The following is a 24,837-nucleotide window of genomic DNA, read 5'->3' as shown; positions in this document are numbered from 1 at the left end:
GGGTATCACAGGGGAAGGTGAACCACTCACCCTGTACATAGCGCACCTCTAGGGGAAGGTGAACCACTCACCCTATGGTCGCTCATAGCTCCAAGAAGTACCCCAAGCCTCCAGGAGCTCCCAGATCTCACTGTCCAACTCATGCACGACCCTCATAGGAGGGTATTTCCACGACTCCAAGTCTCTCTTAGAATTTTAAGAATTTGACCTTCCCTAAGGGCTTCGTGAGAATATCTGCGACTTGCTCATCCATCTTGATGTGTTGGAGCCTTATTGCTCCCCGTTGTACCATACCTCAAATAAAGTGGTACCTGATATCAATGTGTTGGAGTGGTTGTGGAACACGAGATTCTCTGAAAGGCGAATTCCACTTTGGTTGTCATAGGAGATCATGGTGGTATCCAACACGTGCTCAAATAACTCACTGAAGAGCTTCCTCAACCAAACAACTTCACAATAGCCCATATTCGTAGTAATGTATTCGACCTTGGTGGTGCTTAAAGCAACCGATTTCTACTTCCTACTCATCTAAGATATTGAATAAGACCCTAAAGAGAAGCAACACCCATACGTGCTCTTACGATCCACTACACTGCCAGCCCAGTCAACATCTGTATATCCCTGTAGCCTCGAATTCTTGCCAGTGTATCTCAGTCCATAGTGGATTGTGCCTTGGAGATATCTCAAGACATTCTTAGCTGCAATCCAATGAATGTGATGAGGGTCGACCATAAATTGACTCAACGTGTTCACAACGAAGCATATGCTAGGACGAGAGTTTACCAAGAATAGCGGAGCCCCCACAAGTTGATGATACTCGAAAGGGTTCGCTAATCCGGGCCCAACAACACTTCCACATAGCTTCTTGAAGTTGAGTTCCATCAGAGTAGAAACATACTTGCAATCCACCATCCCACATCTCTCAAGTAGCTTCATAATGTATTTTCCTTGAGAAAGGAAAATCTCACCTGGCTTTTGCCAGACCTCCAACCCTAAGAAATAGTGCATCAGTCTTAGGTCCTTCATCTCGAATTCAGAAGCCAACTCCCTCTTGCATTGATGAATGAGAGGATCATCACTTGTCAGAAAGAGATCATCCACATAAAGGACCAGATTGAGAGGCTTGTCCTTTTCAACTTCACTCCTTGTAAAACCCAGTTTCATAAGATAGCTATCTATCCTCTCATACCAAGCCCCGAGGGCTTGCTTAAACCCATAGAGGGCTTTCTTCAACCTGCATACACGTGTCTTATGATCTTGAACTTCGAACCCCTCGTGTTGTTCTACATAGGCTTCCTCCTTTAGTGAGCCATGCAAGAAAGCAGTTTTGACATCCGTTTGGTGTAGGCTCCATCCTTGTGAGGCAGTAAGGGCTATGTTCGAACGAATAGTGGTATATCGGGCAACCGGTGCAAATATCTCATCGTAGTCCACTCCTTCCTTTTGAGAGAAGCTTCGAGCAACAAACTTGGCTTTAAACTTTTCAGCACTCCCATTAGCTCCATGTTTGATTTTGTAAAGCCATTTTGAAGTGACCACTGACTTGTCATTGGGTCTAGGAACCACATCCCAAACATCATTCTTCATGATCGACTCATATTCCTTGTTCATCGCATCCTTCCAAACTTGGTGCTTCACGACTTCTTTGAATGTACATGGCACTATGGTACTCATGGCAGCTAAGTACCCTCAGAGTATCTTTGAACCTCAAAGGTCTTTTTCTTGAAGTAGAGGGCTCACTAGGAGGTGGATCAATGGGATCCATCGGACCTTCAACATCGGGCATCAGATCATTAGTCGGAGATTCATCATGCTTTCCTACATCATCATCATTGTCCTTTCTAAGGATAGGAAGATTTCATACTTTCCCAAGGGTAGAATCTTCATCGAAAGTGACATCATGACTTATTTCCACTTCTCTTTGACCAGGCACATAGATTTTATATTGGTAGTTTGACTTTCACTTGAGGGGAATGGTCCCCTTGTATGTTTTCTAGCTGCACAAGCGTGACAAAGTCCTTCATGATCTATGTTGAATTCGGGCATACCTATGACCATCTTCCTTACATTAGGTAAGGTTTTGTAATGAAGGTGAGCAAATCTTTGGTGCCATAATTCAGATTGAAGAGAAGTATCGCAAGTCATTGCTCCCAGTGGACTTCCTGTAACTTGATAGAGACCTTCAACCCTAAATCCAAGTGTAAATGCATCCTTCTGGTTCCTTTGCCAAACACATACTTCCCATCAATGAATGTCACCTTGAAACCTTTATATTCCATTGCTAGAGACCAGGTTCTTTTTCAGATCAGGTACATATAACACTTCTTGTAGATGTAGGGTTTGACCTTGATTTAAGTGAACAGTGACAGTCCCAATTCCTTTCACGGGATAAGTGGCATTATCCCCAAGTATAATCTCCATATTTGTCTTCTTTTCAACTAAGTTTGAGAAGGCCTCTTTGTACCCAGTGAAGTGCCTTGAGGCACCATTATCAATCAACCAGTTATCCAATGTATCCAGAGGAGAGGCAGTGGTGAGGGCAGAAATAAGATAAAATCTTTTTTCTTATCTACAACATTAGTTTCTTCATACCTGGAGTTTCTCGACTTCTTGGGAGGACGATCATTTCCATATCGAGTAGTGGGATCATTCCTCTTTCATTTGTTGTTGAATCTGTTGTTCCTTTGATTGCCATTGTCTTTATAGTTGTTGTGGTTGTTGTTGTCATCATCCCTTGGAGTATCCTTCTTGTGAGGACGCTGTCTAGCAAAGTAGCCAAACTTGTTGCAATTGAAGCATCTTCATTTTCTTCCTTCTTTGAATCCCGGCTTAAATCCTTGACCTTGTCTTCTAGGACCAGCATTGTTCTTTCTTTTAGCATGAGCGGAGAAGGCGGTAGGATTGTTTCCATTTGAGGGCTTGTCTCTTTCCATCATCCTTATTTCTTCTTGACTGCATCAAGCAAATAGTTCATCAAATCCCGAAATCCTGTCATTATTGAGGATGGTAGTGTTAAACACATCCCATTCTCTTGTAAGTTCTCCAAGTGCAATAAGAGTGAGCTCCCTGTCACCAACAACTTCTCCAATAGATAGGAGATCATTCTTGATTTCGATAATCCTCATGAAGTAGGATTGAATGGTTTCTCCTCTATCCATCTTGATGTCTTTCAACTTGTTCTTGAGAAAGACAATTTGATTTGCATTATTTACTTTGAACATCCCAACCAGCGTGTCATACATCTCCTTAGATGTATCCAAACCAGAAATATAGGCAACCAAAGGCTTGTGAATAAAATCAACAATATTTTTCTTAGCTTTGACCTCACCTTTCTTGTACTTTGTTTTTGCAGCAGCGGGTGCACTTGAAGGAGGCTCCACCACTCTTCCTTTGACATAGTCCATAGCATCATTCTCTTCCAAAGTCAAATCCAGAGACATCTTCCATGCATGATAGTCAGATTTTTCCTTAAACTTGTCCTCAGATTTGAAGTAAGATGTAGTCGTCATTGAGGCTAACTTCAAATTCTTGTTCAACAACTTCCCTTAGTGATTGCTTTCCTCACTCTTGCTTGGGCTTTGTCTTCACCTGAGCTCTGATTCCATGTTAATTTTAGATAACAATGGTATGTCCTATGCTTAGCATAATTTACTTCAATGTTCCTTTAGCAGCCTAATGACAATTTCCATTAATTTCCAGTAGCAATCACATTAATCATTAATCACATTGACAGTAAACATATGCAAAAGACAAGCCAACACAAGAGGACACTAGATTTGGTGGATGCCAGGGAAAAACCCCAATGTGGGGAAAACCCTTTGATCAAATCTTCTTCTTATTATTCAATAGTTCAGCAGAGAGAGAGAGAGTACAAAAGTCAAATAGATTAGCCCAACACAAAGTTAAAGCAGCCCTATCAATTTTTGTAGTCAACTGCAGTCAAACTTCAGCGCTAACTAGAAAGTCAACGCTGGTCAAATCAACAGAAAGTCACCTCCTTTGAAGCTCGGTCAAAGGCAGATTAATTCAACCTTCATCAAGGGTCAAAGTCAACCCAAAACAATCCTTCAAACACTGGTCAAATTCGGCCAAACAGATTTTAGCCCTGCGGTCAAACAGCCCAGCGGTCAACGTTGGTCAAATAGTCCCAAACACCTCGAAATCTATGCCAATAAGTGCAGCCTCAAGAGAGCGAAATCCTGCCTCCAAAACGCAGTCGAAATTTGGTCAAACAACAAGGGTCAACGCTGGTCAAGAGCCTGAAAAACTCGGTTCTGTTTTAGCCCAGAAAAACAGTCCTCCTAGCCACACGTGTGAGAGAGAGAGAGAAGATCCCCAAGTTGTACGAACCAATCTGTTGAGGAGAGAGAAGAATTGTTGAGTGAATGATATCCAAATGAAGAGAGAGTTCTCTTATATTTATACATTTTGAGGGTGAAATTACACATCTATTGGGCTTCTTGAGCCTACGTTAAGCTGAGGCCGACCTTAACAATTTGTACATGTGAGAGAATAAATTCAAAATCACACTTTTGCTTGTCTGAATGAGATGATCTTTATATCAAACTTGGACCTCTCGAAAAGAGGAATCCAATGCAATAATCATCTCCATCATATGAGCTATCCCAAGGTGGAATCTGGCCCTAGTTGCCAATTTTAACAGGAATGAATGTCTGAATCACTGTATATTCATGGTTGACAACTGCTTATTGTGTCTTTGATTATATGTGGTTTTGTTTTGTCAAATTATGCTATCAAACCCATAATTGTAGGCTTTTTTATATGTTACGATTTCAAGGAATATCTAGCTAATGTAGAGAATATTCGGTTTATGAATGATGTGATGATCTTGTGGGTTTAAGCACACTTATATGCATTGTTGTAACTGAGAACTATAATTAGATGCAATATCCAAAATTTTCATTGCTTTAAGATGGTATAGTTCCTCTCAGAGCCTTTATACACAACTAGCATTTAACTTCAGGAAATTTGGTGTTTGGGCATCCGAGAGGTCGAGCCATAAATTCCCTTGAGCACAGCTTAGATATGACGTGGTTTTGCATATCCTTATCCAAGTCCATTCCACATCCATGTGGTCTTTCTAAGTATTGGATCCTAGGGTATAGGGATGGTAAGAGCTAATGCAATGTTGAAACACCAGACTTCCCCTACAAACCAGATAACGTAAACTCATCACAATGACATGAAGTGGGCTAGGTGGGGTGTTGATTTTTGTGTAGCTTGGGAGGTACTCCATGCCCTAGGGTTTGGGGATTGGAGGGCAAAGCGCCACAAGTAGGCTTGTGGGCTTGGAACCCAAGCTTGGGGTTTTGCACCCATCGGGATTTGGGCCAAAGCCATGAGCACATTTTGACATATAATGGATGAGGATGATAGCTCTTGGCGAGACGAATCTAACGCAACGAGAATCATCCGATTCCAAGTTGTAGAAATGGAGTTATGAATTTTTGAAGTCAAAGTATGGGTTTTGCACATATATGTCTAGGTCGGCTTGGAGTTAATAAGCCATGAGACAATTGTAAAAGCTCTAGAATGACGTTGGAGGAATCCCTCTTGTTTAGTATAAATAAGAGGTGTTGTGGAGGACTATTCCTCATCCATTTGTGCATCACACATAAGAGAAAAGGAGCTCGATGGAGGAGAGAAGAAGCCTTGGACTTGGCTGCATCTAGGAGGATGAAACAACAAGACAAAGGGACTGTTTTAGGGTTGGTTCAGGGGTCCGAATGCTGGAAAAGAGGCCGAGGTTACTTGCTAGAACGCTGAGACCTTGAGGAGCTGAATGCAAGCCTGTTTGAGGTAGTAATATAGGCATCTTTGAGAGCCCTAATAGGCCGACATGTCATCTTTTGAAGGCCGACCTGTTGTAGCACTTATGACAAGGTCCTGGAGGGCCTTTGACACTAATTGGACTTCTAAATTTTTCTTTTACAATATTTAACATGCCCAAAAGGGTCTTCCATACATGACAATGACTCTTATGACTTGTTGACTCAAAGAGTGCTTGACCTATAAATCAAATAACCTTGAGCATGAAACCCATGCCTCAAGAATGATAATAATAATTTTATTTTTCTCTTTACATCAAATACATAAAATCATGATTACATATGTCATTATGAAGACCGAACCTAGTTACATATTTCAACATATCTTGTGTACTCTGTGTCTTTGTGATCTTCTTGTTTTGGTAATTGCTTGATGAACAAAATTAAAGAAGTAATAAAATATCATCTAATATCACAAGTAATTATCAAGCTAAGGAAAATAAGTTATAGTATTCAAAGTCTCCAGATTTTCCAACATGGTATCAGAGCTAAGGTGCAAGAAGGAGACTGAAGATCACATCTTTGTTGGTACTATGGCAAGGCTTATAAGGAAGGGTTTCAAGATTCTTAAAGATCTCGCTACATCTATTAAAAGGTATCTAACGAAGATCATCTCCAAGCTTGCAAAGCAAATCACAGATGGAAGTTAGTTCTCCGCTTTATCCGACACACTCAAGGACGCGAATGTATGGGTTATTGACAATGGTGCCTCCAGAGATATGACATGAGAATGTAGTCAACTCCAAAGTTCAAACCCTATCTAAGGGAATCTCATCTCACTCTATCAGACTTGGAGACAACAAGTGTTATCCAGTGAAATGCATTGGGTCTATATCGCTGGAGCTCAAGTCATGCGGAAACATTTATCTCAACATCTTATATGTTCCAGGTTTGAAGAAAAATCTACTTTCTATTTCTTGTCTAGAGGATAAGGGTAATATAGTTGCTTTCGTTGATGGCAAGGTTTTGGTTTGGGATAAGGGCTCTAGTATTAATGAAGCAAGGGTGATTGGGTTCTGTGAGGGAGCATTGTATAGACTCTATACACCTTTAGCTCAAGTCCTAGTTCACTTAGAAGTGAGTCCTACCGAACTATGGCATAAATATTATGGGCACCATCATTATAAGATTTTTCCATCTATGAGTAAAATGGTCAATGGTATCCCCAAAATAAAGGATGATCATGAAGGAACCTGTAAGGGATGTGCTCTAGGAAAGAATGTGAAGAAACCATTTGCAAGTAGTGAAACCAGATCTAAAGAAATTTTGGATTTCATATACTCATGTATGTGGACCTATGGTAGTTAAGTCTCTTGGTGGGCATTAGTATTATGTAAATTTCATTGATGATTACTCAAGAAAGACTTGGCTATACCTTCTCAGGAACAAGGATGAGGTATTCGATAAGTTTTTGGAGTTCAAGAATGAAGTGGAAAATCTAACCGAGAGAAAGATCAAAATTCTAAGGTCAGATAATTGTGGAGAATACACCTCTAGGGAATTAATAGCTTTTTGCAAGGAAGCAGGAATCAAGAGGGAGCTCATTGTTCCCTATAATCTTGAACAGAATGGTGTGACAGAAAGGAAGAATCGTACTATTGAAGAATGTGTCAGAGCTATGTTGCACGATCAAGATATTCCTCAATTCCTACGGGGCGAGGCATGTATGATAACTGTTTACTTGCAGAACTGAAGTCCTCACAGGATCCTTAACAACATGACTATGGAAGATGCATTTACAGGAAAGTAGCCAAGCGTGGATCATCTTCGTATATTTTCGTGTCCTGTTTATATTCATGTACCCAAGGATAAAAGCAAGAAGTTAGATCCTATCAGTCTAAGGGGCATCTTTGTTGGATATAGTGCTTCATCTAAAGCATACTGAATCTATATTAAGGAGGATCGTCAAATTGAGCTAAGCAGAGATGTCATCTTTATGAAAACATAGCTTACAAGAAATCAAAGGATGCTCCAGTTGACTTTGATGAAGAAGAAGCTCCTATCTTTGAGGATATCTTTAGGGACAATGCTGGTCAAGAATGATGACCTACTCAAGAAGATGTTGAAGGTCCTTGTGAGCCTATACAACAAGTAATTGTTCCAAAAATTGGAAGAGGCTTGTTTGGTTGAAAACTACTCATCAAGAGGCAGAAGGACATACAACATCAGGGGCATCTAGGGAAGTAAGAGACCGAAGAGGTATTCTGGATATGCTGCATACATGACAAGGCTGATTGAGGCAGAACCTTCCTTCTATGAGGATGCAACTAAGCATCAAGAATGGAGGAATGCAATGCAGGAAGAATACCAATCCATAATGAAGAACAATGTATGGGAGATTGTCCCTAGGCCAAGTGACAAATTGATAGTCACTTCAAAATGGATTTATGAGATAAAGCACGCTGCAAATGAGAGCATAGACAAATGCAAAGCAAAGTTTGTAGCAAGAGGCTTATCATAGAAAGAAGGGATTGATTACGAGGAAACCTTTGCTCCCATAACAAGGTATACAACAATAAGATTGCTTGTTTCGTTGGCTACTTCTCCGGGTTGGAACATTCATCAAATGGATGTCAAGACAACTTTTCTAAATGGGAGCATTGATGAGGAGGTCTACATTGAGCAGCCTCAAGGATTTGAAATAAATTAGAGGGAAACTCATGTCTGCAAGTTGAAGAAGGCTCTATATGGCTTAAAGCAAGCACTCGAGAGCATGGTATGCAAGAATGGATGCATACCTCTTAAGACTTGGTTTTTCCAAGAGTATTGTAGATCTTAACCTATATATTAGGGTGGTCTAGGATGAGCCAGTTATAATACTCTTGTATGTGGATGATCTACTAGTTACATGTGTAGAGCATCAGATTCAGGAATGCAAGAAGCTATTAGCAGTAGAATTGAATATGAATGATCTTGGGATTATGCACTATTATTTAGGATTAGAAGTATTGCAAAAGCCAGGAGAGATATATCATGGTCAAGGTAAGTATGTGATCAAGATGCTTCAGAAATATGGCATGATGGATTGCAAGCCCATGATGAGTCCTATGATTTCAAATTTGAAAAGGTTGAGGAGTTCAGAATCTAGTCCGGTAGATCCAACTTGCTACAGACAATTGATTGGGTCCTTGATGTATTTGGTGAGTACCAGGCTAGACATTTGTTTTGTATGTCCCCAGTCAGTTTTAAAACGTGATCATTGGATTGCAACTATGCATATCCTAAGGTACTTGCGTGGGACTATACATCGCAGCCTCAGGTACACTGGTAATGAAATCCAACTTACAAGATATATAGATTTAGATTGGGGCGGCAGTGAGACAGACGGAAGAAGCACAATAGGAGTATGTTTCAGCCTTGGATCTTCCATGGTTTCATGGATGAGAAAAAAGTAGGATATGATTGCTTTGAGTAGTGCTAAAGCTGAATATGTTGCTGCAAGCGAGGTCTGTCGGGAAGCAGTTTGGCTCAGGAAGTTACTATCAGACTTGTTTGAAGGACCGCTTAGCCCTACATGGATACATTGTGATAATCAGAGTTGCATAAGATTGATGGAAGACCCAGTGTTTCATGCAAAGACAAAACATATAAACAATAAGTACCACTACATTAGAAGCTTGGTACGAGATGGGGTCGTAGAGTTGCACTCGCTCCCTACAGATGAATAGGTAGTTGACATATTGACTAAAGCGTTACCAAAAAAGAAGCTTGAGTACCTGAGAGGCAAGCTTGGTTTTGTGGATATCTCTTCCCTAGTCAAGAGGGAGTGATATCAGATAGTTTTTATCTTTATGGGTTAGGCACTAGATTAGGGCTAACAATCGTAATTCTTGGTGAAGGCCATAAAGAAAGAATGGAGTCTGGAGGGTTGGATAAGCATCTACAGTAAAACTTCTTATGGTGTGGAGAATCCAGGAAAAGAAGTTGTTCACCGATACTCTTTTGAGGATGAGGTAGGGCATCCAAGATAAGAGTAGTCGAAGAGGACTGATATTCTTTGGGGATCCATATTTGGGAATCCAAGATAAGAATAGTCCTAAGAGGACATACGTTGTAGACATCCGGATGGGGTATGTACCTTGAGAGGTAGTGTGGTAGTTCACGTAAAGCCTCCCAGCATAATGATCATAATTTAAGATGAGCTTGTCGAGTTAAGGCCTTCAAAGACAATGCTGGTTATGCTAAAAAGATGCTTGACAAAAGACGACTTATGTGTTGAAAATTGTAACTAGGTTCGGTCTTCATTATGATGTAATTTTAATCACGACATTGTATATTCTTTATAAAGAAAGAAAAAATGAAAGAAAGAGAAATTATATTTTATTTTGGAGTATGGGTTTCATACTCAAGTTTGAGTCAAAAGCACGTTCTTTGTGCTTTTAGGTCTTCTAGGTATTTGTAGGATAAAGAATAATATTGGTCATGTGTCATAGTCCCATTTGGACTTATTGTAATGAAGGAAAATATTTATTTTACCATGTAAAAGCCATGGATAAGCCCAAGACCAAGTTGGCCCAAGAGCAAGATCAAGTCAGCCTAAAGTAGGGCTATTTGACCCTCAAGAAAGGCTACCAATACAAGAGAGCTCGACCTCATTTGGACACTCATCTCAAGCAAGTTCGATCTGCAGTAGCGAAGGAGAAGAGTAGCTGGGAGGTCGAAGAAGAGGAACCAAAGTCAAAATTTTCCAAAGAAGTCTTTCTCTCTTGTCTAGCTAGGGTTTGTGAGGTTGCTAGTTACAGGAGGTTGAATGTAATGTCCCTTTCTAAATTATTTTGGAACAGGATTAATTTCTACTTTTCGGGGCCAATTTTGGAGGTGATGGGGCCCATTTGATTTGATTAGGAAGCTAGACTTAGTAGAAGTTATTTCGATGTGGTTAAGTTATATGTGGGGGCCACCTACACTAGGAGAATACACATTCCTTAGTTTGATTTGCATGGAGGGGAAATTGATGGTTGAGTGAGGAACCCACGATGGAGGGAAAATGGAGGGAAAAGTGTGAAAATTCCTAGACTCGAAGGAACCCCTACTGCAGCAAATCTGAATCTACTTCACCTACTTGAATTTTTAGTATACATTAACCAAGTTATTCTTCTGAATACTGAAGCAAATTACTTTTGCAGCCTACACTAATTAAATATTTGATCTCATGAAACAAAAAACAGAGCAAAGAACAAGATACATAGGACACACTTATTTTTGGACACAATAGTCCCTAGAAAAACCCAATGAAGGAAAACCGGTGCGGCAGTTCTAAGGGTTTATTACTATGTAGGAGAAATATCTGAATACAACTCTAGGATGCTCATCTAGCAATCCTTTACAGAGAAAATACTGGTGGAAAATCTGAGTGAGTTTTACGTCACTTCACCTGGCATAATTCCGGTTGATCCGACACAAGATTGGCTAACCCCGACTATTTCTGCACTGGCTCTGCGTCACCTTCTTTGTCCTCTGCGTCAGCTCTCCCGGCTGTTCCGACAGTTCTCGGCAGTTTCAGCTGTTCCGACAGTTTTGGATTCTGCGTGACAGACAACTTTTTTGCGTCAGCTCTCCTGGCTACTACGCTACCTCTGCGTCAGCTCTCTTGGCTACTGCGCTACCTCTGCGTCAGCTCTCCCGGCTATTGCGCTGCCTCTACGTCAGCTCTCCCGGCTGTTCTGACAGTTGCCGACAGTTTTGGATTTTGTGTGACAAGCAACTTTTTTGTGTCAACTCTCTCGGCTACTGCGCTGCCTCTCTGCAAGCTCTCCGCCTCTTTGTTTTGTATTTTCCGGAAAGTCCTCCTAGATTCTCTCTACCTCCGAGCTCCAAGATCTCCCCAAACGATTTTCCTCCTGAGAAATTCTCACCTCAGAAAATCGATTTCCTCAATCTCTCTGTGTGTCTTTCTAAATGAACCCCAAGCCTCCCTATATTTTTCTCGTTGAGACTTCAGTGACCGAGATTAAGTCTCTAATCAACGACTAATATTAAAACATGACTTGATCCGCCTTCTAGATCATTCTCACCCATATTTTGATTAATACCCATTAATATTTTAATTTTCCTAAGTTTAGACATAGGAACCCCATTAAAAATATTAATTATTTTAATAAAATACAATCTGGGTGGGATTTCACCAAATGGTTTCTAGGTTCTTTAGAATTCATGTGGATTAGCCTCTCCACCAATTTCCATAGCTAGAGCACATCCAATGCTACCAAAAACTAACACTCCCTTTTAGTGAGGAAAGTGCTCTAGCAATAATGTCCACCTGCATGCTGCTTTGTTTCTGAAGCACCTCCTTTCTGCACTGTTGCTGCCATGAGCATTGTGCTGCTGCTGCTACTGTACTGCTGCCCATGACACTGCCACTGCTGCATCTGTACTATAGCTCCCTCTCAAATGCTACATCTGCTATGCTACTAGCATTGCCATTACTAACACTGCATCCATACTGCAACTCAGTTGTTGAGAGAAGCAACTGAAAAACATCTAAAAGTAATAGAACTTAACCGTGTTCAGCATAATACAATGAATGTTGGAATATGACTGCTACTGATTCTGACCATCTGAATCCTCTGCGCTGCTTTTGACTCCGGCACTGTGCCAACTGCATTGCTGCCAACCTTGCTCTGCACTGATCAGTCTCTGGTCCCAAGCCACTGCATCTGTCCTCCAAACAATCCACTGCATCATCTGACACTAAGTCCATCTCGCCATTGCTGAATCTTGGGCTCCCGTAGCAAGTAATTGATCTAAGGGGTGGACTCCTCAAGGATCATGCCCACATGTAGTCTTCCCGACTACAGCTCAATATCGCCCCATCTCCCTCCTGGAGATGCGTGGGCACTCATGGCAAACTCATCTTCGTCAATCTTTGTTGAAGCGGCCTTAGGATCATGTTTCTCATCCTTATCTTTATTCTTCAAAGGACACTGGGATGCATAGTGGCCCAACTCGACACAATTGAAACATTTCACCTTTGAAATGTCCTTTCACTTCGGCTTTTGCTGTACCTTCAATGCCAGAGCTGCGTTCTCCTCCTCCGTCTTTGTGCCACTCCCAATGCTGCCACTGAGGTTGACCTTCACTAGGTCTCTCCTTAACTCCTGTTGAAGAGTCGCTCACATCTCCTCCCATGAAGGTAATTTTTCTCTGCCCAATATGCTTTGAACGAAAACTTGCCATTCATTCGAGACTCCATTCAAGGCTATCCTCACCATCGCGGTTGGCTGAGGGGTGGACCCCACTGCAACAAGCTGGTCTCTAGTGTCCTGAAGACGCTGAAGATAGAGTTTCACCCCTTCTCCTTTTTGCATCAAAGTCCGGTGCAACTTCTGCTCCAAATACACTGCTGTTCAGAAGAGCCTTCATAGAGAGAAGACAAGGCTTCCCACATTTGTCGGGCTGTATCCTTGCCTTGCAAGTATGAGACCACATTATCTCGAACTCCATTGAGAATGAGCCTCTTTGCATTCCCCTGCTTAGCCTTGTACTTCTTCTTTTGATCGTTGTTAGTAGTAACAACTACAACACTATTGATGTAGGCTTCGAGATCGTACTCCAAAACAACTAAGATTCTGGTCTTCCATATGACATAGTTGGAAGCCCCTTCCAACCTGTCCTGATCTCTAAGCCCATGCGATGCCATCTCACCCAACTGTCGAATTGACTCCTCTAGTCACTGCTCAGCTGCCCAACGAGTGAGAAATTTGAACTTTTGGGCGAAAAGTTCTCTGAGGAGAAAATTCCCCGTCTATGTGTCTTAGTTCTTTTCTGATGGATTTCTGCCCCGGCAGGAATTGCACCCTTCAAGCACTGCGCTGAGGCTCTGCGTCACTCCCTCCACCTCTACAAACTCATGAAATGGAAATTGTACCTCTTTGTCGTCTCACTCAGAGAGAGATTTCCTCAGATCTGCTTCCCGGCAAGGACTGTGCAATGCCTTCAAGGGGATTCAAATTGCTGCTAAGTGCAGCTTTCGACCTCGTTGCTCAACACTTGATCTGCTCTTCCTGTTTCAAAATCAACGCTCTGATACCATGTGAAAATTCCTAGACTCGAAGGAACCCCTACTGAAGCAAATCTGAATCTACTTCACCTACTTGATTTTCTAATATACATTAACCAAGTTATTCTTTTGAATACTGAAGCAAATTACTTCTGCAGCCTACACTAATTAATTATTTGATCTCATGAAATAGAAAACAGAGCAAAGAACAAGATACACAGGACACACTTATTTTTGGACACAATAGTCCCCGAAAAAACCTAATGTCGGAAAGCCGGTGCAACACTTCTGAGGGTTTATTATTATGCAGGAGAAATATCTGAATACAACTCTAGGATGCTCATCTAGCAATCTTTTACAGAGAAAATATCGGCAGAAAATCTATGTGAGTTTTACCTCACTTCACCCGGCAGAATTCCGGCTGATTTGACACAAGACTGGCTAACCCCGACTATTTTTGCGTTGGCTCTGTGTTGACAGTGCTGGACCCGCCAACATGTCAGGGGATCTCCCCGGTTAGAAGTCCCAATTAGACCTCAGACCGTTTGGTGTAGGAGTCCCACCAGTGGGGCGTACGGTAATGCCTTGACTGCAATTTCGCACAGAGGCAAGAGGCAAGTAAAATAACTCTGTTGGTAGCAAGGGTGTGACAGCTGCAGTAAGTCAAGCAAGGTGCATGAGAGGTTCTAACACACTGAGGGTGAGGTGAGTGCGCCCCTTGGAAACCTGTGATAGCACTCGGCTTGGAAGGGAACACACAAGTAAAGTTACATCACATGGAAGGCAAGTTAGCGAGGAATCCAAGTGATGGTTAAACCAACAACACATTTGAGAAAGATTCATACATACTTATACAGAATAGTCTATACATGCATGTGTAAGAAAGAAAATACATATATCATTTAGAGTAAACTAGATAACATAGAATACAATAAAACATATGCATGAAACGTGTTGGCTCTTGTTATATTAAGAAGTGTAAGTTCCAATCATACAATACATCCATGTCCAACCACTAGTTCCAATAGTGGAATGTTACAGCCACAATCACCTGCTCCTCCAAAGAGATGTACTAGCTCTGCGCAGTGGAGAAGCCAAGGCTCGTTACAATAATGTCCAAGCTCTCTCCAAGATAGTCTTATCGAAAGCTTCGTTGACCAAAAGCCTCTACAATGAGTTATGAGGGACTATTTATAGCAAAGGGTGGGGTGACCCTTGACATTCCCCTTTGTGACAGTTCAACTACCCTCATGACTCTTCATCTACTCTATGAATGTTACATCCAACTATCGACACTTGACTTACACTTGACAAGACATTACATTACAATGCACATGTACCCATGTGAAACAAAATGGCTTAAGCAAGCCATGCTAGACATCACTCTGACTTAGACAACCATGGAAATCCAACTCCTCAACATACTCATGCTACTCAACAGTAACATACTGATGCCAAGATCAGTAGTCCTTGATGGTGTCTGTGTGTTCCGCGGTGACATCTGTTTGGAACCTGACTCTTGCCTCCATAGCATTCGGGTACTTTGCTCAGGCTCCTTTGTCCAATTCGTCTGAAAGCATGCGCATCATTGCCTTCAGTGTGGCCAGACCAACAACATACTTGTGCATGATGTCTGCACTAATGGGCAAGTTTGGGTTGGTGGAAATGCGCATCAACTCGTTGAAGTACGAGTTAAACTCTAGTCGGACCTGTGCCTTTGTCTTCGCCTGGGTGAGAGTCCCAATAGATGGGATCACATGTGTGCGCACCACAACATCCATACTCTTGAATACTCGTGCATGGGAAGCCTATATGCTAGTGATGAGCTGCGAGAGCTCTTCATAGTTCTGGATTTGACTCTGGATACATGCTTTCAGCTCGACCGCATTGGCCCTCATCATCTTAGGCAAGTGAAGTGGGGCTCCCTTGTATTTCATCGTCCATGTTTGCATGTCATCAACAACAACATGCAAGTTCGTCAAGATACGTGCTCTTCTAGCACATCGTTGCTGCCATCTGTTGAGATGGACGACTGCCTTATGCACAATACCAAACTTAGAGTACAACACTCGCATAACTATGTCAAGGGACAATACTTCATCTAGTATTGCCTTCTTCAGTTCAGCTCGGGCGGACGCTGTCACCAACTCTCCTCCTTGCTTGGCTGTCTGTAGTTCCTTTGCCATTCGCTCATTCTCAGCTATCAAAAAGTAAACACTTGAGCTAGTGGCTTCAACATACACTCTGGTTGCATCAGCCAAGGCTACTGGATGTTTGCGCACATTAGTCACGATCACTCGTTCCTCAACTTGTGCAGGAGATGTATGATCCTCCGGAGTTGACACTTTGCGAGACTGCACAACTCTATGTTGAGATTCGTCGAATGAGATGTTGTGCATCTCTCCTTCCGGCTGATCACCAAGGATCTCAGTGCCTCCTTGGTCACTCGAGACTTGTTCATCATCTGGATGTTGTGCATCTCTCCTTCTGGCTGATCACCAAGGATCTCAGTGCCTCCTTGGTCACTTGAGACTTGTTTCATCTATTTGCACATGTTGTGCCCCCTGCTGTACTTGCTGCAGCTGCGCTTCCCTCTCCTGTTTGCACAACTCTTGTTCCTTCCGGAGTTGCTCCCTCAGCTAATGCAACTCCTTCTCTGCTTCTTCCATTCTTCTCTTATCCTATGCCTCTGCGCGATTCGCATGTCGCGCTGGTGCCTCTTTGCCTCTATAACCATAACTGCTTTCTCTACTAATGGGTATGCTCGGAACTTGCAGCTTAGTTCTTCCTCCATGCGATTGACAATCTTCCTCTTGCCCTTGTCGTGCACTGGTATGCTTGCCTCTACTGCTACTGCTGGTGCTGGTGTTCTCTGTGATGCTGCTTCATGTTGCTTCGCTAACCACTCCACAGTGAAGCCGACCTGTTCATTAGGTCTTGGAGAAATTGTAGCAATATCTCCATGGGTCCTCCTCGGCCCAATGAAATGCCTCGTGGATCTAGTTGAATTGAACTCTCGTGCAATGATCTTTCACAATACAATGTGGGTCATATGGATTGTAACTTCGGAGGTTGAATGGATACTTATTCATCTGTTCTACTTCAACATCCGCTTGCTTGATACTTCGGATCTCATATAACCCAATCCGCAACGGAAGAGCGGGCCAAGGTGCCTTCTTCTAGTGCAGTCTAGTTGTCAATCCTGCCGAGATGTGATATGCTACTTCCTACATGACGAGTATGTCCAAGGCAAACTTCGATAGAACATGTGGAGGCTTCTTTGCGCTGAACATTCGGATGAAGGTGCCGGACGGTGAGGCATACTAATCAGCAATGTCTATCAGTGCCTCCATTGCTTCCTTTGATACGCAGGGTGGATCTTGTTCGAATATCATCTTGTAAACTGCGGTGGTAAAATGATCGGACAACCATGTGATTACTCCTCTAAAGTTGCATTCGCACAACAACTTGCAATATGTGTTCACAACAGTCTCCGTTGGTGACCGTGCCCACTCCAAGCTTGGGAACTCTTGTCGGGCACAAATTGCATCTAAGATGTAGGTGGACATGTAAATCTCTGCATGCATACCTCCGGGTGACTGTCGAGCCTTTTACTTGTTCCTTCAGCTGATGAGCCAACATGCCGGACCAGTTACATGGTTTTCCTTCTCTGGCCAGTTGGTCGAGTGCGATCACCCAACTCTATGAGAAGGTTTCCGTACTTTCTTGGCCATATAGTTGACATGCAAATATGACCAAGTATTGATACGCCTTCCGCAGTATCTTTGTCTTGTAGATCTGGTTGGGTGTCAACCTGAATCGAGCCGACTCCTTTACCTAGTTCTTCAGAATGTCTCTGGAGTTAGCACTGCTGTTGGGTAAGCTGAAGGGAGTCTTCATGATAGTTGTGGGCTCTGACATCTAATACATCTCATCATAATCTCGTGCCCAAAAGGTTGCAAGCTTCGTCCCACTGACACTGCTCAAGGTCATTGTCTCAGGATTAGTGTGAGAGACGATCCAGTGTATCATGTCCGTGCATGGGAATGCGGGATATCTGCATGCAATCCGGTACAAGCCGGACTTGTGAATGTTCACATACACCTGACGATCTTCGAGGTCTTCCTCAAAAGTGCCTGCAAATGCTTCATTGACCTCTTGCCACTTTAGTTTGATGTCCTTGTCTAGAAACAACTTTGTATCTTCATAGATCGGTAGACATGCGGACACCCATTCAACTGCTGCTCTAGTTGCACTTCCGTCAGTGTCTTTTGATCCCGCTCTCTTGGAGGCCATTGATCCTGTATTGCTAAGAGGTGGATGAACACCTGAAAGATCTGGAGACAAGCAACATGCATGGCAGGAAATCTGTCAGCGAAAACCAAAGCAAATTCGGGGAATGACATAGCACATACCAGGGGAATTGATAGGCAAGATTGTGCAATATCTTCTGGGAGGCTAGGTGACTGGCTGCTAGAACTGCGCAAAAGGCAGTCTGGGCTGTCTGGGAGGCAAGACTGGCTGCTGGATTTGCGCAATGCGCAATCTAGTGTGGCTGCTGGATTTGCGCAATGCACAATCCAGATTGGATGCTGACTGTTGGGATTGTGCGATGTGCAATTCCAGCTGGGAGTGACTGTAGGCTCAGGGACTGCATTGCGCAATTTTTTGGGCCAACAGTCACTGTCCCTCAAAAATGCGCAAAACAGTCCTGGAGGACAGTGCTTGGGTAGAAATGCGCATTTCTAGAGAGGAAGGTAGAGCCTTCCTTCCCCAGATTGCGCAATGTTGTCTCGGTGAAGGCAGAGTTCGGGCCAAGGTTGGCCAGACTCGCCGATGGGCAACTGAAAGCAAATATGAAAATGAATGCATGGCGACACTAAGTGAAAGTAGAAGTGATTGACAGTGCATGCAAACATGAATGAAAGATTCAGTAAACGGATCAACATGCATGTGGGTGAAGCGAGTCGCCGAATCGGCGACCGTTCGTGCAAAACAGTTTCATGCATGCAACAACAATGAGATAGCAATGAAAACTGAAACAGTGCTAGGACAAGCTAGTATACATGTAAACGACAACAAGCATTTAAAGAAATCAAGCAAACAACACTCACACAAGCGAAAACACAAAAAGCGACAGAAACGCTGAAAAGGACAAGTTGAGGCCTCTTACTCGTGAATCGCTGAGCCGAATGTGTCAAAGAGTCCTGGACGTGTTATGGGATGTCAGAGCTCCAAGATCGATGTGAAAGAATGATCTCTGATGCGTCGAATAAATAAGTTTTAAGCTCATGATGCGCATGCCACAAATCTAGGAAAAAGCGACACTTGGATGAAAGTCTCTAAAACAACTTTGCATGTAACCTCCAGCTGCTAAAAATAGCTCCCTGAATCATGGGATGCCTTTTGCATGTTTCCTTTTGCTATTCCGGGAAAAAGCAAGCCATGCATGTAAGTCAAGTTTCCTTGGTCTCGGGTGGAACTGGTCAACCAAACTGCTCATGCATGAAGTTGCTCAACTACTGGAAGGAAATGCGCATTTCTGGCTGGGAGTTGCGCTGGCTGCCTAGGAGATTTGTGCAATTTCTAGACAAAGCAACTGACTATTTGCGCAAGTTCTGGGCTGAGCAGCCCTGTTGGGGAAAATTGCGCAATTTTCACTGTGAGGGTTGGCTGGCAGAATTGTGCAATTCTAGAGCCCAGCAGGCTGTCAGACAGGATTGCGCAATTTTTGGAGGGAAGGCTGGTTGCCCTTCAGAATTGCGCAATTTCTTGGGGGAGCTGCTCAGCCTGCAGTTGGACCAAGTCTGGATGAACAACCTGTGAGGGGAATGCATCAAGCTGTGATCGACAGGCTGCTTTTGTGCAGGAAAAACACAATAGCTTGTGTACTTGACGAAGCTAGACAAGGTGTTGTGAAAGGTTGGTAGGGAGGCTCCAAAACAAAGCTAAGGCGAAATTTTGGAGGGTGGTTGTAGCTGCTACAACACTCTGTGTCACCTTCTCTTCCCTCTGCGTTAGCTCTCCGGCAGTTCCCTGCAGTTTTGGCAGTTCCTGACAGTTTTGGCTGTTCTGACAATTCTGGATTCTGCGTGACACACAACTTTTTGTGTCAGCTCTCTCGGTAGTTCCAACAGTTCTCGACAGTTCTAGAATCTGCGTGATAGGCAACTTTTCTGTGTCAGCGCTCCCAGCTACTGCGCTGCCTCTGCGTCAGCTCCCCCGGCAGTTTCGACTGTTTTGACAGTTCTGGATTTTGCGTGACATGCAACTTTTCTGCGTCAGCTCTCCCGACTACTGCGTTGCCTCTCTGCAAGTTCTCTCCGCCTCTCTGTTTTGTATTTTCTGCAAAGTTCTTCTCCCGGATTCTCTCTGCCCCTCAGTTGCAAGATCTCCCCAAACGATTTTCCTCCTTAGAACTTCTCACCTCAGAAAATCGATTTGCTCAATCTATCTTTGTGTCTTTCTAAATGAACCCCAAGCCTCCTTCTTATACTTTTCTCGTTGAGACTTCAACGACCGAGATTAAGTCTCTAATTAATGACTAAGATTAAAACATGACTTGATCTGCCTTCTAGATCATTCTCACCCATATTTTGATTAATACCCATTAATATTTTAATTTTCCTAAGTTTAGACTTAGGAACCCCATTAAAAATATTAATTATTTTAATAAAATACAATTCGGGTGGAATTTCACCAAACGGTTTCTGGGTTCTTTAGAACTCATGTGCCTTAGCCTCTCCACCAATTTTCATAGCTAGAGCACATCCGATGCTACCAAAAACTAACAAAAAGTGCTCCACGAAATCTATATAAGGAAGGTAGCTCTCCTCATTTCAACATCTTATATTTTGACATATTGAACTCAATCTTGGTTGCTCGAGTTGCTTTGCCGGGTTACTGCGCTGTTTAGCAGACGATTGTCTCCGAGCGCAGATCTTAACTCTTGCTTCAGTGCACTTCGAGTGGCAACCCTAGGAGGGAGTTCTTCTTCATCTCAGCTCGTAGCAGCAACAGGGAGACGAGTTACAACAACTGTAAGTCGAGTACCAACAGCAGGGGGAGTTACAACAACGTGGGGATTGCGTAGTCACAGCGTGAGGCACTTCGGGAAGTTGGGGAGGCAGGAGCATCCTTTTATCATTTTCAGGAGTATAGAGGGCAACTACAGACAAGAGGGCCATCCTACACACAACTCTCATTTCATCATGCAGGACTATGTCATCTCCTCCATGACTGCGCAATCATTGGAGTGAGATTCTTTGGGGCAACACCATTCGGGGGAGTTTGGGGCTGGGTTGTTGGGAGATCATTTGGAGGGCAATTTGAGGAGGATCGCTGGAGTTGGGAGAGCAGAGATTGACAGGATCAGTCACAACAACAAAATTTGAAATTGGAGGAGGGCCAAGTTGTGAAGGGTCAATTTTTGAAGGTTGGAACCAAGGGAAACCCTTTCTGGGTTTTGGGCAAGGATCACACTCCTAAGTTTATAGAATTTTCTGGGCAAATCTGAGGGGTCAAACAGGGGTCCCAACTCAGCAAGCAACTAGAGTAGCTAAGGGGAATTTGGGGAAAATTCCGAGGTCAACATTTGGCCAATTCCTTCGTGGGTTATTCTAGGTATTTGGTGGAGAGGTCAGGGTTTATTTCCCGTAATTTTTTGAGCACCGAAGGTGGGGTTTCCAGCAGCATCTTTGCAACAGACAACATAGTTTCACAAGGGTAGTGCAGGGCATCATTGCAGCAGTTATTTGTGCCATCTGGGCTTGACACATTACCACCTGGGCTTGATCACGCTTGCCATTGAGGCAAACCCAGGTGCACCACTTCCACATTATTGTACTTTTCTTCCAGATTATAATAGAATGGCTCAACGGTTGGTTATTCTTAGACTTTTTATGGGTGTGCACTGAATGTTTCAATTCTATGGGTGTTATTTTTATTGTCCGCTTTGCATAGCACTATTTTCCCTAGTTTGGAACATTACCTCGAAACTTTGTAGTAGTTGTAGGGGGCTGAAGTTGTAGGGCCGAAATTCTATTACAGGGGTTGAAGTTGCAGTAGCAGTGTAGCAGTATCAAAGATCTGGAAGCTGTCTTCAAGGAGATCTTGCTGGGGGCTTGGAGGGTCTGTTGGCTTGTGTCTTTGGGTCTTGGAAGTCCCTTTTGTAAGTAGATTCTAAAGAAGAGAAGCATTTTCCAGGTTTTCCCCTCGGAGGGTTTTTTGCCCTAGCTTGGAGCCTATATCTTGTGTACTCTATCTCTTTGTGATCTTCTTGTTTTGGTAATTGCTTGATGAACAAAATTAAAGAAGTAATAAAAGATCATCTAACATCACGAGTAATTATCAAGCTAAGGAAAATAAGTTTTAATATGCATGTCTCCAGATTTTCCAACAAATCCCACATTGTACAGGCAGTTGATCGATTTTTGATGTATCCGGCCAACAGTAAGCCAAATATATGCTTTGTTGTGAATAAATTGAGCTAGTTTATGGTGGATTCGAGCAGGGTGCATTGGATTGCAATGAAGCATGTGCTTAGGTATCTATGAGGTACAATGGAGTATGGGTTGAGGTATGTCAAGAGTGGTGGAGTGCAGTTGCAAGGCTACACAGACTCATATTGGGTTGGGAGTGCAACATACAGGAAGAACAATTTAGGGTGTTGCTTCAACTTGGGGTTAGTAGTGATCTCATGGTTTAGCAGGAAGTAGTCTTAGCATTGTTTGTCTTCAATTTCCCTAAACAATAAATCTAAGAACACAGACTGGTTATGGATATAATTGATGCACAAAGATTTTGAAACAATTAATAGAAATGATTGAGTCTCAGAAAATACTCTTTGATATGAAAGTTAATCCATTGCAGAAAGGATTGACGAAGTCATAGCTGACCAGACCAAAATCTACTTGGATTTTGTTCCACTCTATTTTGTAAAATGTATGCCGACTGGTTGATTTCATTGAATATTTTATAGGTGCAATTTTTCAGCACCCTTGTTAATAATACAACCATTTTTAGAATTAACTCATTAAGCAATAACATAAACTATTCCACATAAATCGAATTATCCAATTTTGTGGATAACCAATAACACGTTGTTTGGTGACATATTTTAATAATGGCATATATTTGTTTGAATTCTGTTAATATCGGTAGTGATGTTAATGCTTTGCTTAATCTCATCTTTTGTTGCTACTAGTAAGTGCTTTGTTTCTCTTTTTGTTGTTGTTTAGGAATGACTTTGTGCTAAATGTGGGTGGATCTGTCTGGGCATTGGATTGGTGCCCTAAAGGAAATCAAGGTGCTGGAAACCAAATTAACTGTGAGGTAAATTTCAGCTTTGAATTATGTATTCCTATATGTTGTAGTAAGGTATTATTGTTTATTTATAAAATGAAACCCTCTGGATCGATTTCTTTGCAAAGCAAATACTGGTAAGCTTGTTCTCCTTTAAATATATGCTGCATAACAAGCTTTTTAGAACAAAATGCTTGTGAATTTTGGAGGAGTCTCAAGTTTTGTCACTATGGTTAGGGGTTGTCTGCTTTGGTGTAGATTTAAGTTTATCATCCATCCTCGTCGTTTTCATTATGATGTTTTGACCACTCAAATTGATTAGATCTATCTATCTCTAGCCTTACTGATGAGCACTCAAAATGCTTTGTCTATATCAGTGGAGAATTTAGTGTTCAGTTATATTTAGTGCTTCACATGTGAGAAAAACTATTTCTTATTAGTAGTTTATTTTGGGTAGATTTATTTAAAGAGAAAGATCTATCTTCATTTTCTGTATCAAATGTTTTCACGAACTACATGTTCTGATTCAAAGGAAATGAATTTGAGAGAGACAACTCTTATTGGTCTTTCACAGAATTTTCCATTGCATCCTGGTCTACATTGGGGTCAATTTCCAGTGATATATATGTCAACTTTAGTTTTGAACCTTGCTTGGTTTGTATCAACCATTTGGAGGAGTTGAAACTACTGCAGTACTTAATTATGTGCAATTGTAGCATATTATTTGATAGAAATAGTGGACAGGTCCATCTGCATTTTGGAGGTGTCTTGCAGTTAGTAGCTTGTTTGTTTTCATCATTTATATGGTTAAGGGAAACAACCTTCATTCTCTCCTATTTCAAATTTCAGATTTCAATGGTCATGGCTTTTGAAGTTTAAATTTTCACAATTAGTAATTAGTATTTACTAATTTAGTAATTTGAACTTCATATTTGGGCTAAATTTGAGGAATTGCGGCAAGAACCGTGCTAAATTTGAGGATTCAGGAATCCAAATTTCTGGGATGCTATTCCATGGAAGCTTCAACCACGAATTGGTACGGTGTGCGGTTCTAGCCTTTGGACCGTTGGGGGGAGGTCTGATGATTTTGTAGCCTTAGAAGGTCTTCTACGTTGGCTTGATGTCTTAGCATGTAGATGATATTTGATTCCCTCTTTAGGTGCTTGATTGATAGAGTAAGTGATTTTGTGATTTCTTTCCTAAGGTTAACTTAGGAAAAGTACAGTAATTAAGTTAATTAATTGTTGTGGACTATTAGGCCAAAGTTATAAGGATAAATAATAAAATTATCTCGAGTGAGGCCATTTATCACTTAGGAGATGAGGGTTAGGGATATTGGCTTAATGAAAGTATAAAATAAGCTTAAGGGAGAGGTGAAGTCACATTATGTTGAGGAAGTGATTTTCTCAAGAGTGAGAGGCTTGATTAGACTAAAGAGAAGGGAGGAGAATTGTAGTAGGGAATTTCGGGAGAGAATTTTAGAGAAGCCAAAGCTAGGAAAGGCTGAGGCTGAGTCAGATGAAGAGGAGGGTCGAATTATTGGATGAGGGGCTGAAGTATCCAAAGGCCGAATTTCTCAAGTGCACAATGGTTGTACAAAAGAAAAGAGGGGTGAATTGCCGACGAGGAAGCCTAAATTTTCCAGAGGTCGAGTTTTTTAGTAGTGTTTATTTCCAGGAGTCGACC

General features: G+C 42.2%; 1 protein-coding gene across 1 annotated transcript in view; it reads left to right on the top strand.

The window, feature by feature from the left end:
- The window catches only part of LOC149167653 (Transducin/WD40 repeat-like superfamily protein), a 336,132-nt gene that overhangs the window by 9,091 nt on the left and 302,204 nt on the right, over window positions 1–24,837 (top strand). The window contains exon 4 of the mRNA XM_089433067.1: window positions 23,088–23,181. Within this exon, the coding sequence (XP_089289193.1) occupies window positions 23,088–23,181 (94 nt within the window). The remainder of the gene's footprint in view (window positions 1–23,087; window positions 23,182–24,837) is intronic.

Source organism: Pinus tabuliformis, chromosome 5_1 (assembly GCF_031772625.1).
Source record: "Pinus tabuliformis cultivar Carrire ecotype Pingquan chromosome 5_1, CPIR1, whole genome shotgun sequence".
NCBI classification, from domain to species: domain Eukaryota; kingdom Viridiplantae; phylum Streptophyta; class Pinopsida; order Pinales; family Pinaceae; genus Pinus; species Pinus tabuliformis.
Note: the sequence above shows the minus strand (reverse complement) of the source record. Positions and strands in the feature narration are given on the sequence as shown.